Below are 19,866 nucleotides of genomic sequence, written 5' to 3'. Positions count from 1 at the left end.
ATTTCTCTCGTTTAGTACCATCTCCTTAGAAAAACTGTTTTTGCTCTTTGTAGTGCTTTCTAACTGGAGAAGGCAATGGCACCCCACTCCAGTACTCTTGCTTGGAAAATCACATGGACGGAGGAGCCTGGGAGGCTGCAGTCCATGGGGTCGCGAAGCGTCGGACACGACTGAGCGACTTCCCTTTCACTTTTCACTTTCATGCATTGGAGAAGGAAATGGCAACCCACTCCAGTTTTCTTGCCTGGAGAATCCCAGGGACGGGGGAGCCTGGTGGGCTGCCGTCTATGGGGTCGCACAGAGTCGGACACAACTGAAGCGACTTAGCAGCAGCAGCAGCAGCAGCAGGTATATTACTTGTATAGCCCCAAAGGAATAGCAGATAGATAGGGGCACCAGAAAAACTTATGGAAGGTTATGCCTTCAGGAAATGTGTTGATGTAGTTGAGTATGATGCTGGCAAGTTGTTCTTTTTCTTTATGACAGCTGAGACCCAGAAAAGTTAACTTGTTAAAAATTACTCAGTGTGATGATAAAATTTTTTTAAAAAATTAAAAGAACAAACAAAAAAATTACTCACTTTGAAGTAGGGTTGGGACCACCAACCAAACTTGCCCACTCCATATCAGTGCTAGGTTCTTTTCAATGATCTGCCTATTCCTGGTTCCTTTGGATTTCAACTAAGGAAATTTAGGTCAACATTTCTTGGTTCTGGGTCTGAATTGCTGCTTTTTTCTTTAAATTAGACTGGACTCTTTTTCAAGAGTTGTCAGAAGGCCACAGCTTTACCAAATCCTTTCAAAACAGATCATTGTAGTCATGAAATAAGCACATGCTCAGGGTTTAAAAACATACTTGTGTTAGTCGCTCAGTCGTGTCTGACTCTGCAACTCCACGGTCTGTCCATAGAATTCTCCAGGCAAGAATACTGGAGTGGGTAGCCATTCTCCAGATCTTCCCAACCCAGGGATGGAACCCAGGTCTGCCTACATTGCAGGCAGATTCTTTAAAAACATAAGTGCCATTTTATCAGTGACTTTTAAAAACTGTCACTCCTTGTTTATCTTGTCTTTTATTTGTACTTCTATATTACAACACTTGAAAGTAGCTGGCCAAATTGTCACCAAATTTGAAGTTTGGAATGGGCTGACTTTAAAATACAGGTTAAATGGCATACACAAACTTCTCAGTGAAGTCCTAAGGGCCTAGGGAGATGGGCTGACAAAATCTTGACCCTTGAAAATGAACAGCGAGGCCTGTGGTTGAATGAAAAATACTACCTCCTAAAGATATCCACATCCCCCAGAACATGTGAATATTAATTTATGAGGAAAACAAGTCTCTGTAGATATGTTTGTGTTAAGGATTTTGAAGTTACTTTGGATTATCTGGGTATTCCCTAAATGCAATCACAAATGTCCTTATAAGAGAGCAGAGGGAGACTTTATACACATACATGCACACACTTACACACACAGAGACAGTATGAAGACAGAGGTAGCGACTGCAGCAATGTGGCCACTAGCCAAGGGATGTCAGCGGCCACCAGAAGCCAGGGAAGATTCTTCCCTGGAGTCTCAGAAGGGAACACGGTTCTGCAAATATCTTCATTTCACGCCTCTGGACTCCAGAACTGTGAGGAAATGAATTTCTGCTGTTTTAAACTACACAGTTTGTGGTAATTTGTTACAGCAGCCACAGACAGCTAATATAAGACAATGTAACTTTCCATCAGGAGAGAAACTGAGATCAGTAAAACAACCGGATAGATGTTTAAGATAATAGCTCCCATAGCTTCGATGAATTGAAGGCAAACACTATGATTTTTAGGGATTTCCCTGGTGGTCCAGTGGTTAAGAATCTGCATTTCCAGTGCAGGGGGCATGGGTTCCATCCTTTGTCAGGGAACTAAGATCCCACATGCCAAAAAAAAAAAAAACCCAACGTGATTTTTAAATGTTGGGTTTTGACCCAATTATTATCCCATGGACAATTCCCTATATCAGGTTGAAATATACATTTGTTGTTTCTTTAGAAATGATTGATTACCCCAATAACATAAAAAATATACCATATGCTACAAGCTATGAATTTTGACATATCCACCACGTATATTAATAGTAGCCTACTTTTCCTGGATTTCCTTATCAAAAATGCTAGAAAGCATTTGGTAAATTTGGGGAATGTTAACAGCCTGATTCTGTTATCTTTAATAGCTTCTTTCAGGTTACAGAGACAGATACAGATTTTCGTATCAAGATCTGCAAAGATCCATTAGAAAGGCATGGATGACTCCTTGTAAAAGAGAAAACAATGGTCTTGAAGAACAACACAATGGTAAGTTACAAATAGCATTAGTTAGCTATTTGCTTTGAACAAGTTCATAGTAATCAGTGAAGGATAAGATTTTAAATTGGAAAAACAGAAATTTTGTCAGTTAAAAATATATGTTTGAGAGCAGAATCATTGAGAATAAAATCAAAAACATCAAAGACTGAAAAACTGTTCACACATACCAGAGTTAAGGATATTGCAACTGGAGCATACAGGAAACTTGTATGTGACAAACAGGCAACTTGTGACACTTGTTTTCATTCGTAAAAAAGAGACCCACAGAAGGGAGCTCAGTGGTTTGTGTTAATGATATACAAGGATTCTTGTGGAAATCAAAGGACCAGAGCCATAACAGGACTTGGCCTTCCCAAGATCAGAGTGGTAGGATGTTCATTGTTCAGTCTGGCTCTTGGTCCCTACACAGCAAGCACTGTGGAATTTCAACATCTAAAGGTACATGTAAAAGGTAAGCTTTCATGGTCAAACTGCTTTTGTGAAGTAGCTTAAAATGGTTTCTACAGGATTTGTCAAATCTTTTATCCTTTATCATGTATTTTGAATTATCAAGCATGGGGAATAAGGTACATTTTCCTAAATATCCTTTTAAAATTTACTTTATTAAGTTGATCTACAATGTTGTGTTAATTTCTGCTGTACAGCAAAGTGATTCAGTTATATGTACATTTTTTTCATATTTTTTCCATTATGGTTTATCATATCATATTGAATATATTAATAGTTTCCTGTGCTATATAGTCGGAGAAGGCAATGGCACCCCACTCCAGTACTCTTGCCTGGAAAATCCCATGGACGGAGGAGCCTGGTAGGCTTCCGTCCATGGGGTCGCGAAGAGTTGGACACGACTGAGCGACTTCCCTTTCACTTTTCACTTTCATGCATTGGAGAAGGCAATGGCAACCCACTCCAGTGTTCTTGCCTGGAGAATCCCAGGGACGGGGGAGCCTGGTGGGCCGCCATCTATGGGGTCGCACAGAGTCGGACACGACTGAAGCGACTTAGCAGTAGCAGTGCTATGTAGTAGGACCTTTTCTTTATCCATTCTGTGTGTTAAGTTGCTTCAGTCATGTCCAACTGTTTGCAACCCCATGGACTATATGTAGCTCACCAGGCTGAGCTAGTCCATGGGATGGATTCTCCAGGCAGGAGTACTGGAGTGGGTTGCCATGCCCTACTGCAGGGGAGCTTCCTGACCCAGGATTGAATCTACATCTCTTTAAGTCTCCTGCATTGGCAGGCAGGGTCTTTACCACTAGTGCCACCTGGGAAGCCAATATATATAGCAGGACCTTGTTCTTTATCCATTATAAAGAATGGATTTTTACAACTGCTAATCCTAAACTCTCAACCCAACCCCACCAAACCATGGGACCACAAGTCTGTTCTCTGTGACTCTGTTTCTGTTTCATAGCTAAGTTCATTTGTGCCATATTTCAGATTCCACATATAAGTGATATCATATGGTCAGTATTTGTCTTTCTTTCCGACTTTGTTGTTGTTCAGTCACTAAGTCATGTCTGACTCTATGAACTACAGCATACCAGGCTGTCCTTCACTATCTCCTAGTTTGCTCAAACTTAAGTCCACTGAGTCAGTAATGCCATCCAACCATCTCATCCTCTGTTGCCCCCTTCTCCATTTGCCTTCAATTTTTCCCAGCATCAAGGTCTTTTCCAAAGAGGCTGCTCTTCACATCAGGTGGCCAAAGTATTGGAACTTCAGCTTCAGCATCAGTTCTTCCAATGAATATTCAGGGTTGATTTCCTTTAGGATTGACTAGTTTGATCTCCTTGCAGTCCAAGGGACTTTCTGACTTCACTGCTATGAATATTGGGGTGCATATCTTTTTGAATTTCAGTTTTGTCCCTATATGCCCAGGAATGGGATTGCTGAATCAAATGACAACTCTCTTTTTAGTTTTTTAAGGAAACTCCATACTGTTCTCCATAGTGCTGCACCAATTTGCATTCCCACCAAGTGTAGAAGGGTTCCCTTTCTTCCACACTTTCTCCAGCATGTTACGTGTAGATTTTTAAAATGATGGCCATTCTGACCAGTGTGAATTGGTACCTCACTGTAGTTTTTATTTGCATTTCTCTAATAGTGACATTAAGCATCTATTCATGTGCCTGTTGGCCATCTGCATGTCTTCTTTGGAGGAATGTCTATTTAGGCCTTCTGCCCATTTTATGATTGGGTTTTTGTTTACATATTTTGGAAATTAAGCCCTTGTCAGTCATATAATTTGCAAATATCCCAATTTGTAGGTGTCTTTTTCTTTTATGGTTTCCTTTGCTGTATGAAAGTGAAAGTGAAGTCGCTCAGTCGTGTCCGACTCTTAGCGACCCCATGGATTGCAGCCTACCAGGCTCCATCCATGGGATTTTCTCGGCAACAGAACTGGAGTGGGGTGCCATTGCCTTCTCCCCCTTTGCTGTATAAAAACTTGTAAATTTGATTAGGTCCCATTTATTTATTTTTGCTTTTATTTCTATTACCTTGGGAGACTGACCTAAGAAATCACTGGTATGAATTGTGGTAGAGGATGTTTTGCCTACATTCCCTTCTAGGAATTTTTTGGTGTCATATCTTATATTTCGGTCTCATTTTCCTAAAGATCGTTTAAAGTAACAGCCCCTGAACTGGTGAACCACAGTATACATTCTGAGAAACACTTTGCTAGGCATTTTCCTAGTACTGGATGAGTCTAACCTCTGAGCCTCTGTGAGAGTTAGGGGTGATGGGGTTGGGAGGAAGCCAGTACAATAACTGGGGCTCAGAGGTCCAGAAGCAGGCCAGTGACCAGTCAACATTGTGTATCAATACTGATTCCACGTAACAATTTTTAGCCTGTCTGCCTTTGCTGAGCAATCTGCAGTCTCTTAGAAACTGTGAACCCAATGCCCATAGACAGTTCTTATTTTCATTTACTTGAAACAACAAAGTGTTGTCATAATCAAGGAATGGCAACACTCCCTTTACTACATGGATATTTTAGTGTTAGAAATGAGAAGAGTCATTGTAACCATAAAAAACCACAATGTAGCAACTGACATTTTTGTATTGTATCTTGCAGCTCTAAAACATGTGACTATTTTTAGGAGGATGTCATAATTTCAAGGGAAATTCTCATTTAAAACAAAATTAGGCATTTGTCCAAATGCCCTGAACTATACATGTTTATAGAGGGTAAAACATTTATAATAAATCATACCCCACAAACCTATCTTTAAAACAACCAGGGAACTCTGTATTTTAGTATATTCTCATGAGGAAGTCACTTAAGATTCCTGAAAATTCTGGGCCAGTTCTGGGTGATGAGGTCATCACTGCAGATAACTCTGGTTCAAGACAATTGCAGCCTTGTGAGAGATGACACGGATCATACCTGTTTTCCCGAAACTAGGAAGCTGGTATGGTCAACATGAAAGCATGCTCCTTTACATCTCCAAAGAGTGGCTGTGCTCCTCAAGAACTGTCCTCTACCCACTACTGAGCTGGTAGGGATACAAAGGCAGGCCAGCTCCTGGAAACACAAAACTCCTCAGGACCATGACTTTGTACTGAGGAATCCGTCAGCCTTGCTGAAACTTCCTGAGAACTCCACTGATGTCTGACACCTTCCTTAATTCCTTCCCACTCACCCTCAGAGGTCACACTTGCTCACAATCTCTTGGCTCTAAAGCTCTCTCAGCCTCCTCCCGCTCCCTTCTCCTTCATTCCCATCATCATTTCCACCCCCCAAATCTCTTGTATATCCAATGCCATCTCAGGGACTGCTCCCCAGAGGACCTGAACTAACACACTGGGGGACTTACCCTCCCCCTCCTTTCTTTGGCCAAGGGTTGCTCCCAGAGGTGGTGGACCCTCTAGCCTGTAGCACAGGCTGAGAAAGCCCTCTGGCACAGCTGCAGGTGTTTGCACCATGACATCAATAAGGATGTGGCTCACCAGCATCATCTGGTACACAACAGTAGTTATCGGTCTTTATGACTGTGGTTTATAGTATTTCAATAACTTTCCTTTTCAAAAACCCTCCTCATCTATTTTGCAAGTATTTTGGAAGACTGCGCCAAAAGAAAAAACTGAAAAGACAAAAACCTCAAGCTTTATTAAAATGTCACCCTCTGAATTTAAACATTTGACAATTTCCTTCCTAAGAAAGAATGTCCTTTACCTATTTCAGGAATAAAAAATTTCTGGTTGAGATATGAGAACTACTTGTTTAACGCACAGTTCTATGCTAAATTCATCTTACACCAAACTCACTCCTGAAAGTATAAGAGCCTGATGGATTTTATAGGATGAAGAATCTGAGTTTAACTTCGAGTCCTTAAAAGCAGATATAGGAAAAGTAATCAGTCCAATAGGTTTCAAAAAACAAATTTAAGGCACAAATGATGTGCATGTCATATACATATATACATGTTTATATATTTTAGTACACTGAAGTTGAGAATAAGCCTTCTATTTTAATTCTATTTAGTAGGCCACTGAGTTGTAACAAAATTTATTGAGAATGAATCTGTAGGGATAAGCAGTGTTCCTACAATAAAGATAAAATTGACAAGAGCAATAAAGAGTGCATGACACTGTTCTAAATAGTATTTGACTTGACCAAGGCTACTCATGCTAATGATCTCACTATATTAGTCATTTGAAATGCTCTAACTAAAATTAGTCGCCAGCCAAATACAACAATGGTTCTATTTAAAAATTAATTTAATGCTTGGCTAAAGCCTAATTACATATGTAACTATCCAACAGTAGTTCTTAATTTCCAAAAAGTTCCTCTTTTGAAAATCACAGAATCATTTACAACATGGTATAAATATTATAGGGCTTCCCTGGTGGTTCAGTCAGTAAAGAATCTGCCTGCAATGTGGGAGACCTGGGTTTGATCCCTGGGTTGGGAAGATCCCCTGGAGGAGGGCATGGCAATTCACTCCAGTATTTTTGCCTAGAGAATCCCCAAGGACAGAGGAGCCTGGTAGGCTACAGTCCATGGGGTCTCAAAGAGTCAGACACGACTGACCAACTAAGCACAGTACATAAATATTATAGAAGACCATGGATATTAAACTGCCTGGGTGTGGGGAATCAGCAAAATGTGTTCTTTATTGCATATATAACTCACATATGTGGGATTTTAAATATAATGCTAGACTACTAAAATACAAATGCATGTATTTAAGCTGGTCAGGGAGTAAAATCATGAATGAGACAGGGCAGTCAGCCCAAAACCATGCAGTTAGGCTGTGGGTCTATTATTTCCAGAAATGAAATGTCTGTGTTCTCTTCAGAAACCTATGTTGCATATATTATTTAGAGCTCACATTAAATGAACAGTTGACTGTAATGCTAATTCAAGGAAGAAAAGTTCACCATTCACCAATGACTAAGTCCACACCCAACTCTCAATTTTAAGGCAGCACAGCTTCAGTGACAGCAACTGCTAACCAAAAGTGTGAATAGTCACTTGCCAGCCCTTTTGTTGCAACAGTGTAGTAATTTCCCTAAGACAATTTGCTACTGAATAATTTTTCTGCTGTTAAAAGGCTTACTCTGTAGAAAAACACCACAAATTTCCAGTGTGAAAGTAACTCCATGGTGGTATAAATATACATATGCATAACTATACAATATACACTGCACACACATCCTTGACAGAGAACAATTAACTGAGAGGGTTAATTAATTGACCATATAAAATACTTCTGTAAACAAAGTATGGCAGGCAGTAAGGAAACCATTCATAGACTTCCTAGAAATTGAATTCCTTTCATTCTGAAGAAATCGCATTTAAAGACACAGTATTGAATATTAATAACATTCTTTGTATTAAAATGAGTCAATATTTTACAGTTTAAGAAACTTTACATATATACAAATTTTTTACACTGGGAATGGTATTAGAGCAAATAGGCTTTTTTTTAGTCTCATAGATCTATTTTCCTTCGATCAAAGACTTAAATTCTTTCACATTGTGGTCACTTGCAACAGACATAGCATGATCCAGAGCTCGAACACTTGCAAGGAGTTTTACTATCTGTTTTATGTTTTCTCTAAAAAAGAAAAAAGGAAACAGAGATAAGCAAGTTATAGCATGTGAAAAAAATTAACCATATTAAAAAAGAAAAAACTTTCCTGTTTAGATGACTAGCCAGAAAAAGGACTCATTTAAAAAAAACAAAACACCCCACATCTCGTTCAGATCCATGATTTTTCATTAATATCTAGAAAGGAACGAAAGCAATCTATTGCCTACTTCGGAGCCCAGCCACCCATTCCTTCCAAACCCAAGTCCTAGCTCTTCCAGAATATACCAGGAACACAAATTGTATTTGTGAGTATTTATCACCAATCTATCAAGATCCAGCATAACTTCCATTTCTCTAAAATCCAATAATAAAGTATAATCTGGCTTCCTTTATCACCCAGCTACAAGTCATTCTCAGCAATCCTCAAATTTTAGCATACATCAGAATTAGCTAGAGGAGTGCTGAAACACAGACCACCAGGCCCCTCCCTCGGAATTCTGTTCAGCAGGTCTGGGGTGAGGCCTGAGAATCTGCGTCTCTAACAAAGCTCCCAGGTGATGCTGCTGCTGCTGGTCCAGGAAGTACGTTTAACATTAGTTTGAGTCAGTGTGACATTGTCAGTTGTCTCTTCTCTACAGAACTGTAGTAAGCACCCTTCTGGGAAGGATTATAATTTGTAAGATGTTGTGACCCACATGGAGCCTACCTTATGTGCACTGCACACAGCAGGTATTTAAATAGCTGCTAAATTCTTTTCTGTAGAAAAGTGAATACTGTTTGTTTATATTTAAACTCCCCAAAACACTGCAACCAACACCAAAATGATATAAAACTTAACATAGAACATAAACATCCCCAAATTGGGATATAACCTTCAATATACTTGGGGTTTCAGTGGCTATTTTTTCTTGGGTTTATATCTGTAAAATGAACCTCGAAAGACCAAGATGCATGACATTCTAAGAGTCTACAGTCTCCTCAATTTTTCATGGGGGAAGGCAGAGAAAATAATGATTCATTCATTCCCCTTACAGCTGGTGCTTACTAGAAGTCTTGCCTTAATATTTTCATGAATAAATAACATACTGAAAAAAGATTAGGTAAGAGTTGCAAAAGTGAAAAATACAATGCACATTTTTGGTAGGTTTATCAATATGAAGTCAATGTACAATTTAAAGTAAAATATAAACATGTCTCTACCAAAAGCATTTTAATAATACTAGACCCAACAACTAAGACTCTAGATCACTGTTTCATTCAGCAATTATAAATAATTACCTTGCATTTCTTTTTTCCACATCAGAGCACCCAATACTGTTTCTGTAAATTGTATCTGCTAAGTGTACAAGGTATCGACAGAAGTTTTCTAACTGAGAAATAGTTCTTTCTCCTTTAAGATTCACGAACCACTGCTTGGGGAAACAATTAATTACCTATGGAGAAGAAAGATGTAGAACAGTTAAAACAAAAATAAAGTGTCTAAAAGCCAAGTCTAGACAACAGGTATAATGTATTTAACTGGAGGATATGCTATTGAGCTACGTATTAACTAATTACTTAGAAGGGATATTCTTTTAAACCAGATTTTCTACATAAGCTATACAAATATACTTGGATATACTCTAATTTTAAACTTCGACAGACACCCAAAGTAAAAGATAATTTCTCCAAAATTTAAGTACATTGGGGACATAAAATTGATAACCAACCGCCTCCCTTTCCAGTCTTCCAAGCCCTACATGAATTGAGCTGACCTTTTGTCAGCAGCTTGTGATGTAATAATATGTACAGCATAAATACCAAATCACAGCCCCTCCCCGCGGAATGGTTCAGTCAGCAGGCATCTGTGCCAACAGCGGGAGCCACACCGGCCCAGCACAGGGTGGAGAAAGCATCACGCCAGAGGGGCAGCCTTGGGCAGGCAGGGCCAGCACGGCATGGTGGCAACTCGGCATAGGGAACCGAAACCTGAGCAAGGGGAAGCCTGTTCCCACTTGCGAGAAAGCGGCCAGTGGGCAGACAAGGCGCCCCACCGAAGAACCTGGGGATGCTTGCAGAAACAACGGATTCGAACTGAGCCAAGCAAGTACCAGGTGTGCCTGGAACATCGTGCCAGGAAACAAAGAAATGCTCCCCCAAATTAGAAACAAGGTCACAGAGGTCAACCTGAAGGAGCCCATACTAATCAAGTCTAGGACAATTCTTGCCAAAGATGCAAAATGTGAATATAGCCATGAGAGAATATCAGAAAAACCCAAACTGAAGGACATTCTACAAAAAACTGGCCTATCGTTTTCAGGGGTATCAAGGTATGAAGGTCAAGGAAACCTTCAAATGACAACTGAATGCAAAGGATGATCTGGAAATTTCTTTTGCCAATTTCTTTGGATATTATTGAGAGAGCTGATAAAACTTGAAAAGAGCTCTAAGAATTAGGTGACAATATATAAATGTAATTTCCTAATGTTGATGTTTATACTGTAATACACAACAAAATCTATGTTTACAGGAAACAAGACACAAAAATATTTGATGGTGAGGGAGTAAGTCAGAGAATTACTCTGACATGGTACAGGTCAAAAAGCTATACTGTACTTGCAGAATTTAATTGTATTATTGTTTAAAAATTAAAAAAACTATCAAAATTGTGTATATAACACATGCATATAAAGTAAACTCATGTATATAAAGTAAAACAAAATTAACTAAAATTACTTCTTAAATGAGAAAAGAAACCATTTCTTTAGTAACACTTAGAATAGCATTCATTCAACTGTTAAAAAACTATCTCCAAGTTAAAACTTTTATTAGTACCTACAAAAATAAATATTGATATAGATAGATGGATAGAAGGATAAATATACACATAGAACAGCACAAATTTTTACATAAAAAATGCTAAGGGGATTTGGGACTACCTGGGAGGCAAGCTGACTGTCAACGTTACAGCAAATTCAATAATCAAAGGGGTTTTCATAAATTTCTCAAATCTCCTCAAACAAAACAATTCATTTTAACGTATATGCTTTAAAAACTACAGTATGTGTCATTTAACTCACATTTTGGGCTTTTTTGATGCTGTCATCGCCATATTCTGAATTCTGAAAAGCCATGAGAATGTATCTATTTAATAAACCATCTATTGATAATTCCTGAAGAGTTTTGTTTGAGAAAATGCCATACCATTGAAGAAAATTCCCTAAGAGCTAGAAAGAAGAGAAAAATTATTTTTCCCAGTTCCAGTGAGATATAATTGACATCTAACATTGCACAAGTTTAACAATTTAAACATATAGTGATAGTTAAAATATATATTGTGAAATGATTAGCACAAGTTTAGTTAACATCCCTCCCTTCACAGAGTTACACATCTTTTTTCTATTCTCTTAGCAATTTTCAAATATACAGTACACTACAGTTAATTACAGTCATCATGTTGAACTTTACATCCTCAGAACCTACTTTACAAATGGATGTTTGTATCTTTTGATTACTTGACCCCATCTCCCCATTTAGACAGCATATTAAAAAGCAAAGACATTACTTTGCCAACAAAGGCCCATCTAGTCAAGGCTATGGTTTTTCCAGTGGTCATGTATGGATGTGAGAGTTGGACTATAAAGAAAGCTGAGCACCAAAGAATTGATGCTTTTGAACTGTGGTGTTGAAGAAGACTCTTGAGAATCCCTTGGACTGCAAGGAGATCCAACCAGTCCATCCTAAAGGAAATCAGTCCTGAATATTCAGTGGAGGAACTGATGCTGAAGCTCCAATACTTTGGTCACCTGATGCAAACAGCTGACTCATTGGAAAAGACCCTGATGCTGGGAAAGATTGACGGCAGAAGGAGAAGGGGACAACACAGATAAGATGGTTGAATGGCATCACCGACTCAATGGGCATGAGTTTGAGTTAAACTCCAGGAGTTGGTGATGGACAGGGAGGCCTGGTGTGCTGCAGTCCATGGGGTCACAAAGAGTTGGACTCGACTAAATGAAATGAACTGAACCCCACCTGTTGCAACCACAAATCAGATCTCTGTTACTAGAAGTTTGTTTTTTTGAGAAGGGAAGAAAAGTACTGAGTGGCAATGTAAAGCGATTAAATTAAGTACATACAAAGTAAATTACTTACACACTAAAACACCTTATGAAATACCATGGACCATGTCTTGCCCAAGCACTAAGAAGCAGTTTTGAAGGGCCTGAATATTTCCTAGAATGACTGAGATTTACTAAATTTTAAATAGCCACACAGAGTTAGTAGTTACTGTAGTGGACAATGCAGGTAAGAACAGTTTCCATCATAACAAGTACTGGCAGAGAAGTGATTATTCTTAGATAAATGTCCGCCCTTGAAAATCATGAAAAACATCATAGTCCTATGACTATGCCAAAAGATGGAAATTTTCTTTCTGACTACCACATTGCATGCTTCCCTGGTGGCTCACTGGCAAAGAATCCACCTGTAATGCGGGACACTTGGGTTCAATCCCTGGATTAGGAAAATCCCCTGGAGAAGGAAATGGAAACCCACTCCAGTATTCTTGCCTGGAAAATCCCACGGACAGAGGAGCCTGGCAGGCTACAGTCCATGGGGTCGCAGAGTCAGACACCACTGAGAGACTAACCTGTAAGACTTGCATGTTTACCAGACCTCATGAACCAGGACACTGGAAGCTACTTATGCTCAATACCCAAAAGTCCCCGCGCATTCTACCATAAATACTTCTATGTTCTCAGTATCTCTCATCCTAGGAAATACAACATTATCCAACAAATCAAGCAGGCCACAGCCGACACGTCACTCGCAGCCTTTCCCTCAAGCTGTCTCACCCACCCCACCCCTGCTGCCCCTTCTCTCGGTCCCCGCTGCCAGGCCCCTAACGGAGGCTGCTGTCATCTCTTTATGGCTCTGGGACAGCTCTTCTCAAGCAGGGTCTGTGACAGAACTCAATCCTACAGAAAATGATCTGCGTAACTCTTTAATTTTCCCGAGGATGGGACAAACTAGTACCATTCCAGATACATACACGATAGAGGCCTTAGGGCACAGGACCTAAGTGTTTGTTCCCAGAACCGCAGCTGAGAAGAACTGCTGAAGAGTCAGACTGGCCTGAAGGAGACTCCCATCTCTACCAGTTAACAAAGGAGTAAGCCTGGGTAGGTGATTCCGCACCCCAGTGTCCCATCAGTGGAGTTAAGCTCACAGGACTGTTGTGAGGATTCAAGAGAATATAATCTGAATAAAGAGTGTGGTACAGCACTTGGAACACAGTAAATATGTGGTAAGTACTAATTCCCATTTTCATTATTACCATCTTTACCTCCTTTACCTTTACCTACCTTTACCATTATCTCCACACAGCAACTGCAATATCTAAAAAATGGCAATATTTTGCAAGTCACCTCCCTACTTAAAAACCCTTCCACGACCCATATAAGGGCAGATGATTTTCAACAAAGGTACAAAAGCAAATGAATTTAATAAAAGATAATCTTTTCAACAAAGTGTGCTGGGGCAAATGAACCTGAACAACCAGGCCTCATGCCATATATAAAAATTAACTCAAAATGGATCACGGACTTAAATGTAGAACTTAGCCATGAAATATCTAGAAGAAAGGCTAGAGAAAAAACTTAGTGGCCTTGTGTTACACAAAGATTTTTCAGATGTGACACGTAAAGCACAATCCATAACAGGGTAAAGTAGTAATTGGACTTCATCAGAATGAAGAACTTCTGCGAGAATGAAGACAAGCTACAGACTCAGGGGAAAAAGTTTGCAAATCATGTATGTGAAGTATTTGTATCAAGAATACAAAACTCAAAGCTCAATAATAAGAAAACCCAATTTTTAAAAATGGGCCAAAGATTTGCAGAGACACTTCACTAAAGAACATATGAGTGTTAGTTGCTCAGTTGTGTCCAACTCTTTGCAACCCCATGGATTGTCACCCACCAGGCTCCTCTGTCCTTGGAGTTCTCCAGGCAAGAATATTGGAATGGGTTGCTATGCCCTTCTCCAGAGGATCTTCCCAACCCAGGGATCAAACCTGGATCTCCTGCACTGCAGGCAGTTTCTTTACCATCTGAGCCACATACAGATGGTAAGTAAGTACATGAAAACATGCTCAGCATCATCAGTCATTAGGGAAACACAAATCTTAACAAGACCTGAACATACACTTGGAGAATGGCTTAAAAAATAAAAACCCTGAAAGATACTGAAGTGTGTGAGAAAGAAATAGAACACTAATACTGTTGGTTTAGAAAACAGCTTTTAGATATTTACCTACTAATCTAGATATTTATCAAACAGAAATAAAAACTTATATACCCAGAAAAACCTGTATGCTGACAGGTTTATTCATAATTACTCCAAACTGTAAACTATCTAATGGATAAAAAACCACACCAAAAAATGACATATCCAGAAGAATCTGAGAAAGGATATATATATGTATAAGTCAATCAGTCTACTATACAACACTGTCAAGTCAACTATATTTCAATAAAAAATTTTTAAATGCTGTATTCACCATTTGAAGACAGGAATGAATATAAAATAACACTAAATCATGAATGCATTATGTTACATGAATGCACCCAGATTCAAAAGGCTAACTAGTATATAATTCCATTCCTAAGACATTCTTACCAAGAAAACTATAAGACAATAAAAAGGTCTTAGGAATTGGGGGATTTGGGTTATAATCTTGATTAGAGGAGTCTCCTATAATGTTTCCACGTAAATTATAGCTTTTGTATCATCTGGATTGCTTATCTCTTCCCTAACTCTAGCCACCCTGGACTTCTCTCAGTTCTAGTATATCTTTCTCTCCCTCACCTCAGGGTCAACTAACAACCTAAATATCACTTCTCAGGATGGATGGGAATCTTCTATGCCCCTTGTCATATGCTCCAACACAACTCTGAATTTCTTTTTTCAAAACTCCTCCTGAGGTTACTTATTTGCTCTAGCCAATTGTGCTGGGTTATGAATACCATGATGGCTCTACCTCTGTCTTATTCAGTGCTATATTCCCCCAACCTAGAAGAGCACCTGGCGCTCTATTTGCTGACTAAATCAACTGTGGTTTAGTAAGGCATTTTGTTGGGTAGTCTGGACCTTATCGGGACTCAGAATTCATTTTCTCCTCTGGAAACATCAAACCTATGAAGTTACTTAACCAAATATTAAAATACTTTTTGGAAATATACTGTATGAAAGTCAAACAAAATCCAAAGCTTTCAGATAGCTTGTAGACACTTACCTTAACTGAAGACCAAAACTGTCGTTGAAAAAACAAGTAAGGCCCAGAATTTTTATTTTCCAAGACACTAAGGAAAAAAAGAGAAACACGTCATGATCAAAAGTTGTGTGTTAAGTTCCATCTTATTTTTAGAAGATATCTGTTAAGTAAGAGGTGAACAAAGGAAGCAATGAATTTTTCTGATTTTCAACTGTATTCCAGAAGATAGTAATTTTAAAAGGTAATGGCTATGTATTCTGAGATAACGGAGCACTATTTGTTTTATTCTGCTTAAGGGAAGCGGTTTCCACAATGAGCTCCTCAGTTTGGGCTACACGTTTAGACTACGTAGGTAAAGTTTATATTACAAGCTACGCTTAATTAGTTTTCCCAAAATTTAAGAAGCTTTCTCTGAAAGACAATAGAGAATATTACCATCATTAACATTTTTAGGAATGACTTACTTTTTGGGATACAAGGGCATGAATACATCATCATCTAAAGTTCTCCTCATTCTCAATAGAAGTGCTTTTAGGTATACCTGAAGAGTTAAAAATAGATCATGCATTATAATAAGGGTTAAGGTAAAAGTTTAGGAAATAAAACTAAGCCACATTCCAAAGCACCTAATTAACTGAGTATTCAATTTTGAGTGAACAGCTCAAATTTACTTTCTCACCAAAGGTCTTTCTTAGTTCACACCTCATCAATTACCAAGTAATAAAGTCATTTAGAAATCTTCCAGCCCCTTAATCTACTATATAAAGGTTTAAAATCAGACCTGTAAGTCTGGTTCTTCTCAAAATGAGGTCAGTGAAAGTAAAACAATGATAAGGAGTACTTTCCTATGTCTATATTGCTCGTAAGAAAGTTCAGTGGGGGCAGCAGCAATTTAAAGTTTGGAAACTAATTATACAATAACAACACCTGATTGTTTTACATGCTATTACATGTTTCGGGATTTAAATTATCAATTGGTACACATCCCACTACTTTTCTGCTTTTCTTACCCCCCCCCCCAAAATAAAGTTCTTTAAGGGATGTCTGATTGTGAATAGGGATGGGGTGGTGAGAAGGATGAAAACAGTATAGATAAGAAGCTATCTAGACTCTTTTAAAATTAAAAACCACTATCTCAGATTTTCTATATAAAGGACCAGATACCTCAAGTGGGAGAATCAGATTTTCTGACTATAACCCACTCGTTTTCTCAACTTGCTCGTTTTCAAAGGGAGAGAAGATATATAAAAATTTTTAAACTTTTCATAAATAATAACTAAATTACCTGTGTATTTTTATTTTCTGCATTCACCACTGAAGGATATCCATTTATTAATTTTAGAGTAATTCCAACCATTCTTGAAGTCTGTGTTGTAGAAAAGGGGTCCCACATATTTTCAGCAATCACTGTTAAGAAAAAAAAAAGGTAGAAAGTACTGAGATATAGACGTAAACTGCAGCTGACGTAAATCTGATGTCAAGCAGTTCTCCGTTTAGAAATGCCAATCGTGACTCTCTCTCTAGAGCATGAGCTTCAGTTTCAGTTGTCTTTGTCCAATTAACCACAGAAATGTTCACGATTAGGCAAAGGTGAAGAGGAGACACAGATTCCTATTATTTTCTGCTTCTTGGTGAAAATCAAGATTGGGGAAAATAGGATTTTTATATCCCAGGAGATTCTGTCCCAGTGTCAAGAATCTCTAACTGAACCTAAACTTTTTTCATATTTTAAATAGCTCCCTAGGTCAATGATTTCTAAACTTTTGTGAGAAATTGATAAAAGAAATGAAACTGCTCCCTGGAAAAATGCATATTGTTCCCAAAACTATGTATTCAGTTTTGCTTCAGGCAGTCCTTAAAAGTCTAAAATCTCCCTACTGCCCCCAATTCCAGGCCTTCCCCAAGGTGGTCTTCAAAGTCCCAAGGTAAGAGACAGGTACCCTTTAGCCATCTCTGGTTATAACTTCATCAGTCTGATTATAACTTCATTATTAATAATGTAATTTCTATGAGAACATATGCTCTGATTAAAAACTCCTAACAATAGATATGAAAAACCCAATGTGTCTGAATGTTCAATTCCGTAATCTATACCTGTTAGTTTAGGAAGAATCACCTTTTCCACAATGGTAGGCAACAGTGCGACATCGACATCGTCCTTTTCTTGCTCTCGCTCTTCACAACCGTAAAACAGCAAAGATTCAAACCACAGCATGTTCTCAAAGTCACGACATTTTGCCTAGAAAATATTTAAAAGGTTACCCAAACATTTAAAACAGTGGCTAGTTCTGCTTCTAGCCACAAAGAGAGTAACTGGAACTGGATTCAGCCTTCAGCCATAAACTAAATATGCGACAAAATATAGGAAACATCTATTCTTAGACAATGGACCACCAGAGGCAGCATAGGACTATGGCCCCTGAAAGAAGGCAGTCAAAGGAGGTGACTCCTGGTCAGGAGAGCAGATCAGGGTAGGGAACCACCAAGCAGAGCAGTGCTGCTGAGTCAGGAGCCAGAAAGGGAGCTCAGGGAGGCTGAGACAGCTGGCAGCTGCGGGACAGAGGGAGGAGCTGTGAAGATGGAGAGCTGGCAGGGGCGCACCACCGTGCCGTGAGCCTCTGCTGCGCTCTGGGACACACAGCACAGTGTGCAGCGCCACGGCGGCTGGGCAAGCAGGAGCTGGGAGCCGAAGAGTCCCCAGAGCTCACGTTTTTCTCCTGTTGTTTCCGGGGCTTCCACCTCAGCCTTCTTTTTGGTATAGTTTACATACTCAACCTAGCCCATCTCATTCCTGCCCACGGCTCCACCCGTATGTTGGTAACTTACAAAACATGCTGGTAACTTACAAAACCGTTATCTAAAACATGACCACTAGATGTACACAGACAATTCAACAATTACCTAGACAATTACCTCCCTTAGGTAACAGGCAAACAGTTTCTATTGATTGCACCTCTTAAATCTACCAGTTTATCTCATCCTCCTGATTTCCATCGCCACTGACTTAGTTCAGGGCCCCACTTCACATCTTCACTGAGCTTTCCCATGACGTTCTACAGTTTTCTGGGATCAAAGGACCAAGTTCTTATTCATTCATGTTCCTATCTCCATGTCAACACTTGTAATTTTAGTTGAGAAAGATACTGTATACAAATTGAGAAGCAATAGATGGTGCTCTTAAAAAGGGACAGAACATAAAAGGAAAGATTGGTAAGATTATACCCAGTGATACTCTGTATCACTTATAGCCCTGAGCATGAGGTACCTCCTGGGAAAAATACTTTATTCAAGCTTCATCTCTTCCCCAAGCATCATGGTATCCTGCTTTCCAACAGTGAGAGAAGACACTCACCTCAAGCGGAGTCCAAGTGAGAAGCTGCAGCCTTATGAGGGGGTTGAGCAGCTTTGGCAAACAAAGGCCGATGTAGGCATGCTTATAGGATGTGTAGTATTTTGAACGCCAGGCTTCAAACTGGGATTTAATACAATCGATTGAATAGAAACTTTCAAGGACATCTTCAAAAACTTTGCTGGACTCTTTTGAAATGCGATCTAAAACCAACAAAAATAACAAAGAAACCCCACAGAGAAATGTTAACTTAGTATGCAGTAGAAAAAACGCAGTTCAATTATTTTCAGCATTTTCTCTGTAGCCTGAGTAAGTAATAAGCTAGGCTCATTAACAAAGGAACAGTCCATGGGGTCGCAAAGAGTTGGACAAGACTGAGCAACTGAAATGAATTATCAACTGAAACTTAAAGCAAAGGAAACAGAGATAAACTTAGCCTCCAAATGTCTATCACACAAACTACAGTGCAGGCAGTTGCCATTCTGCATAGTTCTAATATGTACCATTATCTGCTACTATAGTCTAACACCCGTTCCCCAAAACTCAGTTCAAATTTCAGTTACCATGGAACAGTAAGTGTGAGTAATTGCATAAAATACAAACTCTATATCCAGCTCTTCAGCCCACAGATCACCATTTAAATAACAGATGTGCGTGATCATCAATGACCAATCATATCTGTTCTTCCAAAGTTGCTTGGTGATTGCAATAACTAACAGATATGAATCTGCAATGGATGCTAGGATCTTTGAGTGAAGTTATTTGATGCTCTATATGACTCTGAACAGTGGACTCTTTATAATGAAGAGATCTAGTCATGACAATCTACTTCTTAAGATCCACCTAAACACCACTGATAGAAGGCAACC

At 39.1% G+C, this 19,866-nt stretch overlaps 1 protein-coding gene across 3 annotated transcripts in view; it reads right to left on the bottom strand.

The window, feature by feature from the left end:
• Positions 1–6,438: 6,438 nt before the first annotated feature.
• The window catches only part of PAXBP1 (PAX3 and PAX7 binding protein 1), a 33,096-nt gene continuing 19,668 nt past the window's right edge, over positions 6,439–19,866 (bottom strand). Inside the window, exons 11-18 of one of the 3 annotated variants that reach the window (XM_055567680.1) lie at positions 19,001–19,200; positions 17,743–17,887; positions 16,934–17,055; positions 16,113–16,189; positions 15,670–15,736; positions 11,453–11,494; positions 9,672–9,826; positions 6,439–8,417 (exon numbers count right to left, since the gene is read on the bottom strand). In XM_055567680.1, the coding sequence (XP_055423655.1) occupies positions 8,300–8,417; positions 9,672–9,826; positions 11,453–11,494; positions 15,670–15,736; positions 16,113–16,189; positions 16,934–17,055; positions 17,743–17,887; positions 19,001–19,200 (926 nt within the window). In that variant the 3' untranslated portion in view covers positions 6,439–8,299. Of the gene's footprint in view, positions 8,418–9,671; positions 9,827–11,452; positions 11,600–15,669; positions 15,737–16,112; positions 16,190–16,933; positions 17,056–17,742; positions 17,888–19,000; positions 19,201–19,866 lie in introns of all 3 variants that reach the window. The other 2 variants (XM_055567678.1, XM_055567681.1) reach the window with 2 other exon arrangements.

This window comes from Bubalus kerabau, chromosome 2 (assembly GCF_029407905.1).
Source record: "Bubalus kerabau isolate K-KA32 ecotype Philippines breed swamp buffalo chromosome 2, PCC_UOA_SB_1v2, whole genome shotgun sequence".
In the NCBI taxonomy this organism is placed as follows: Eukaryota; Metazoa; Chordata; class Mammalia; order Artiodactyla; family Bovidae; genus Bubalus; species Bubalus kerabau.
This window is presented reverse-complemented; position numbering and strand designations above follow the sequence as displayed.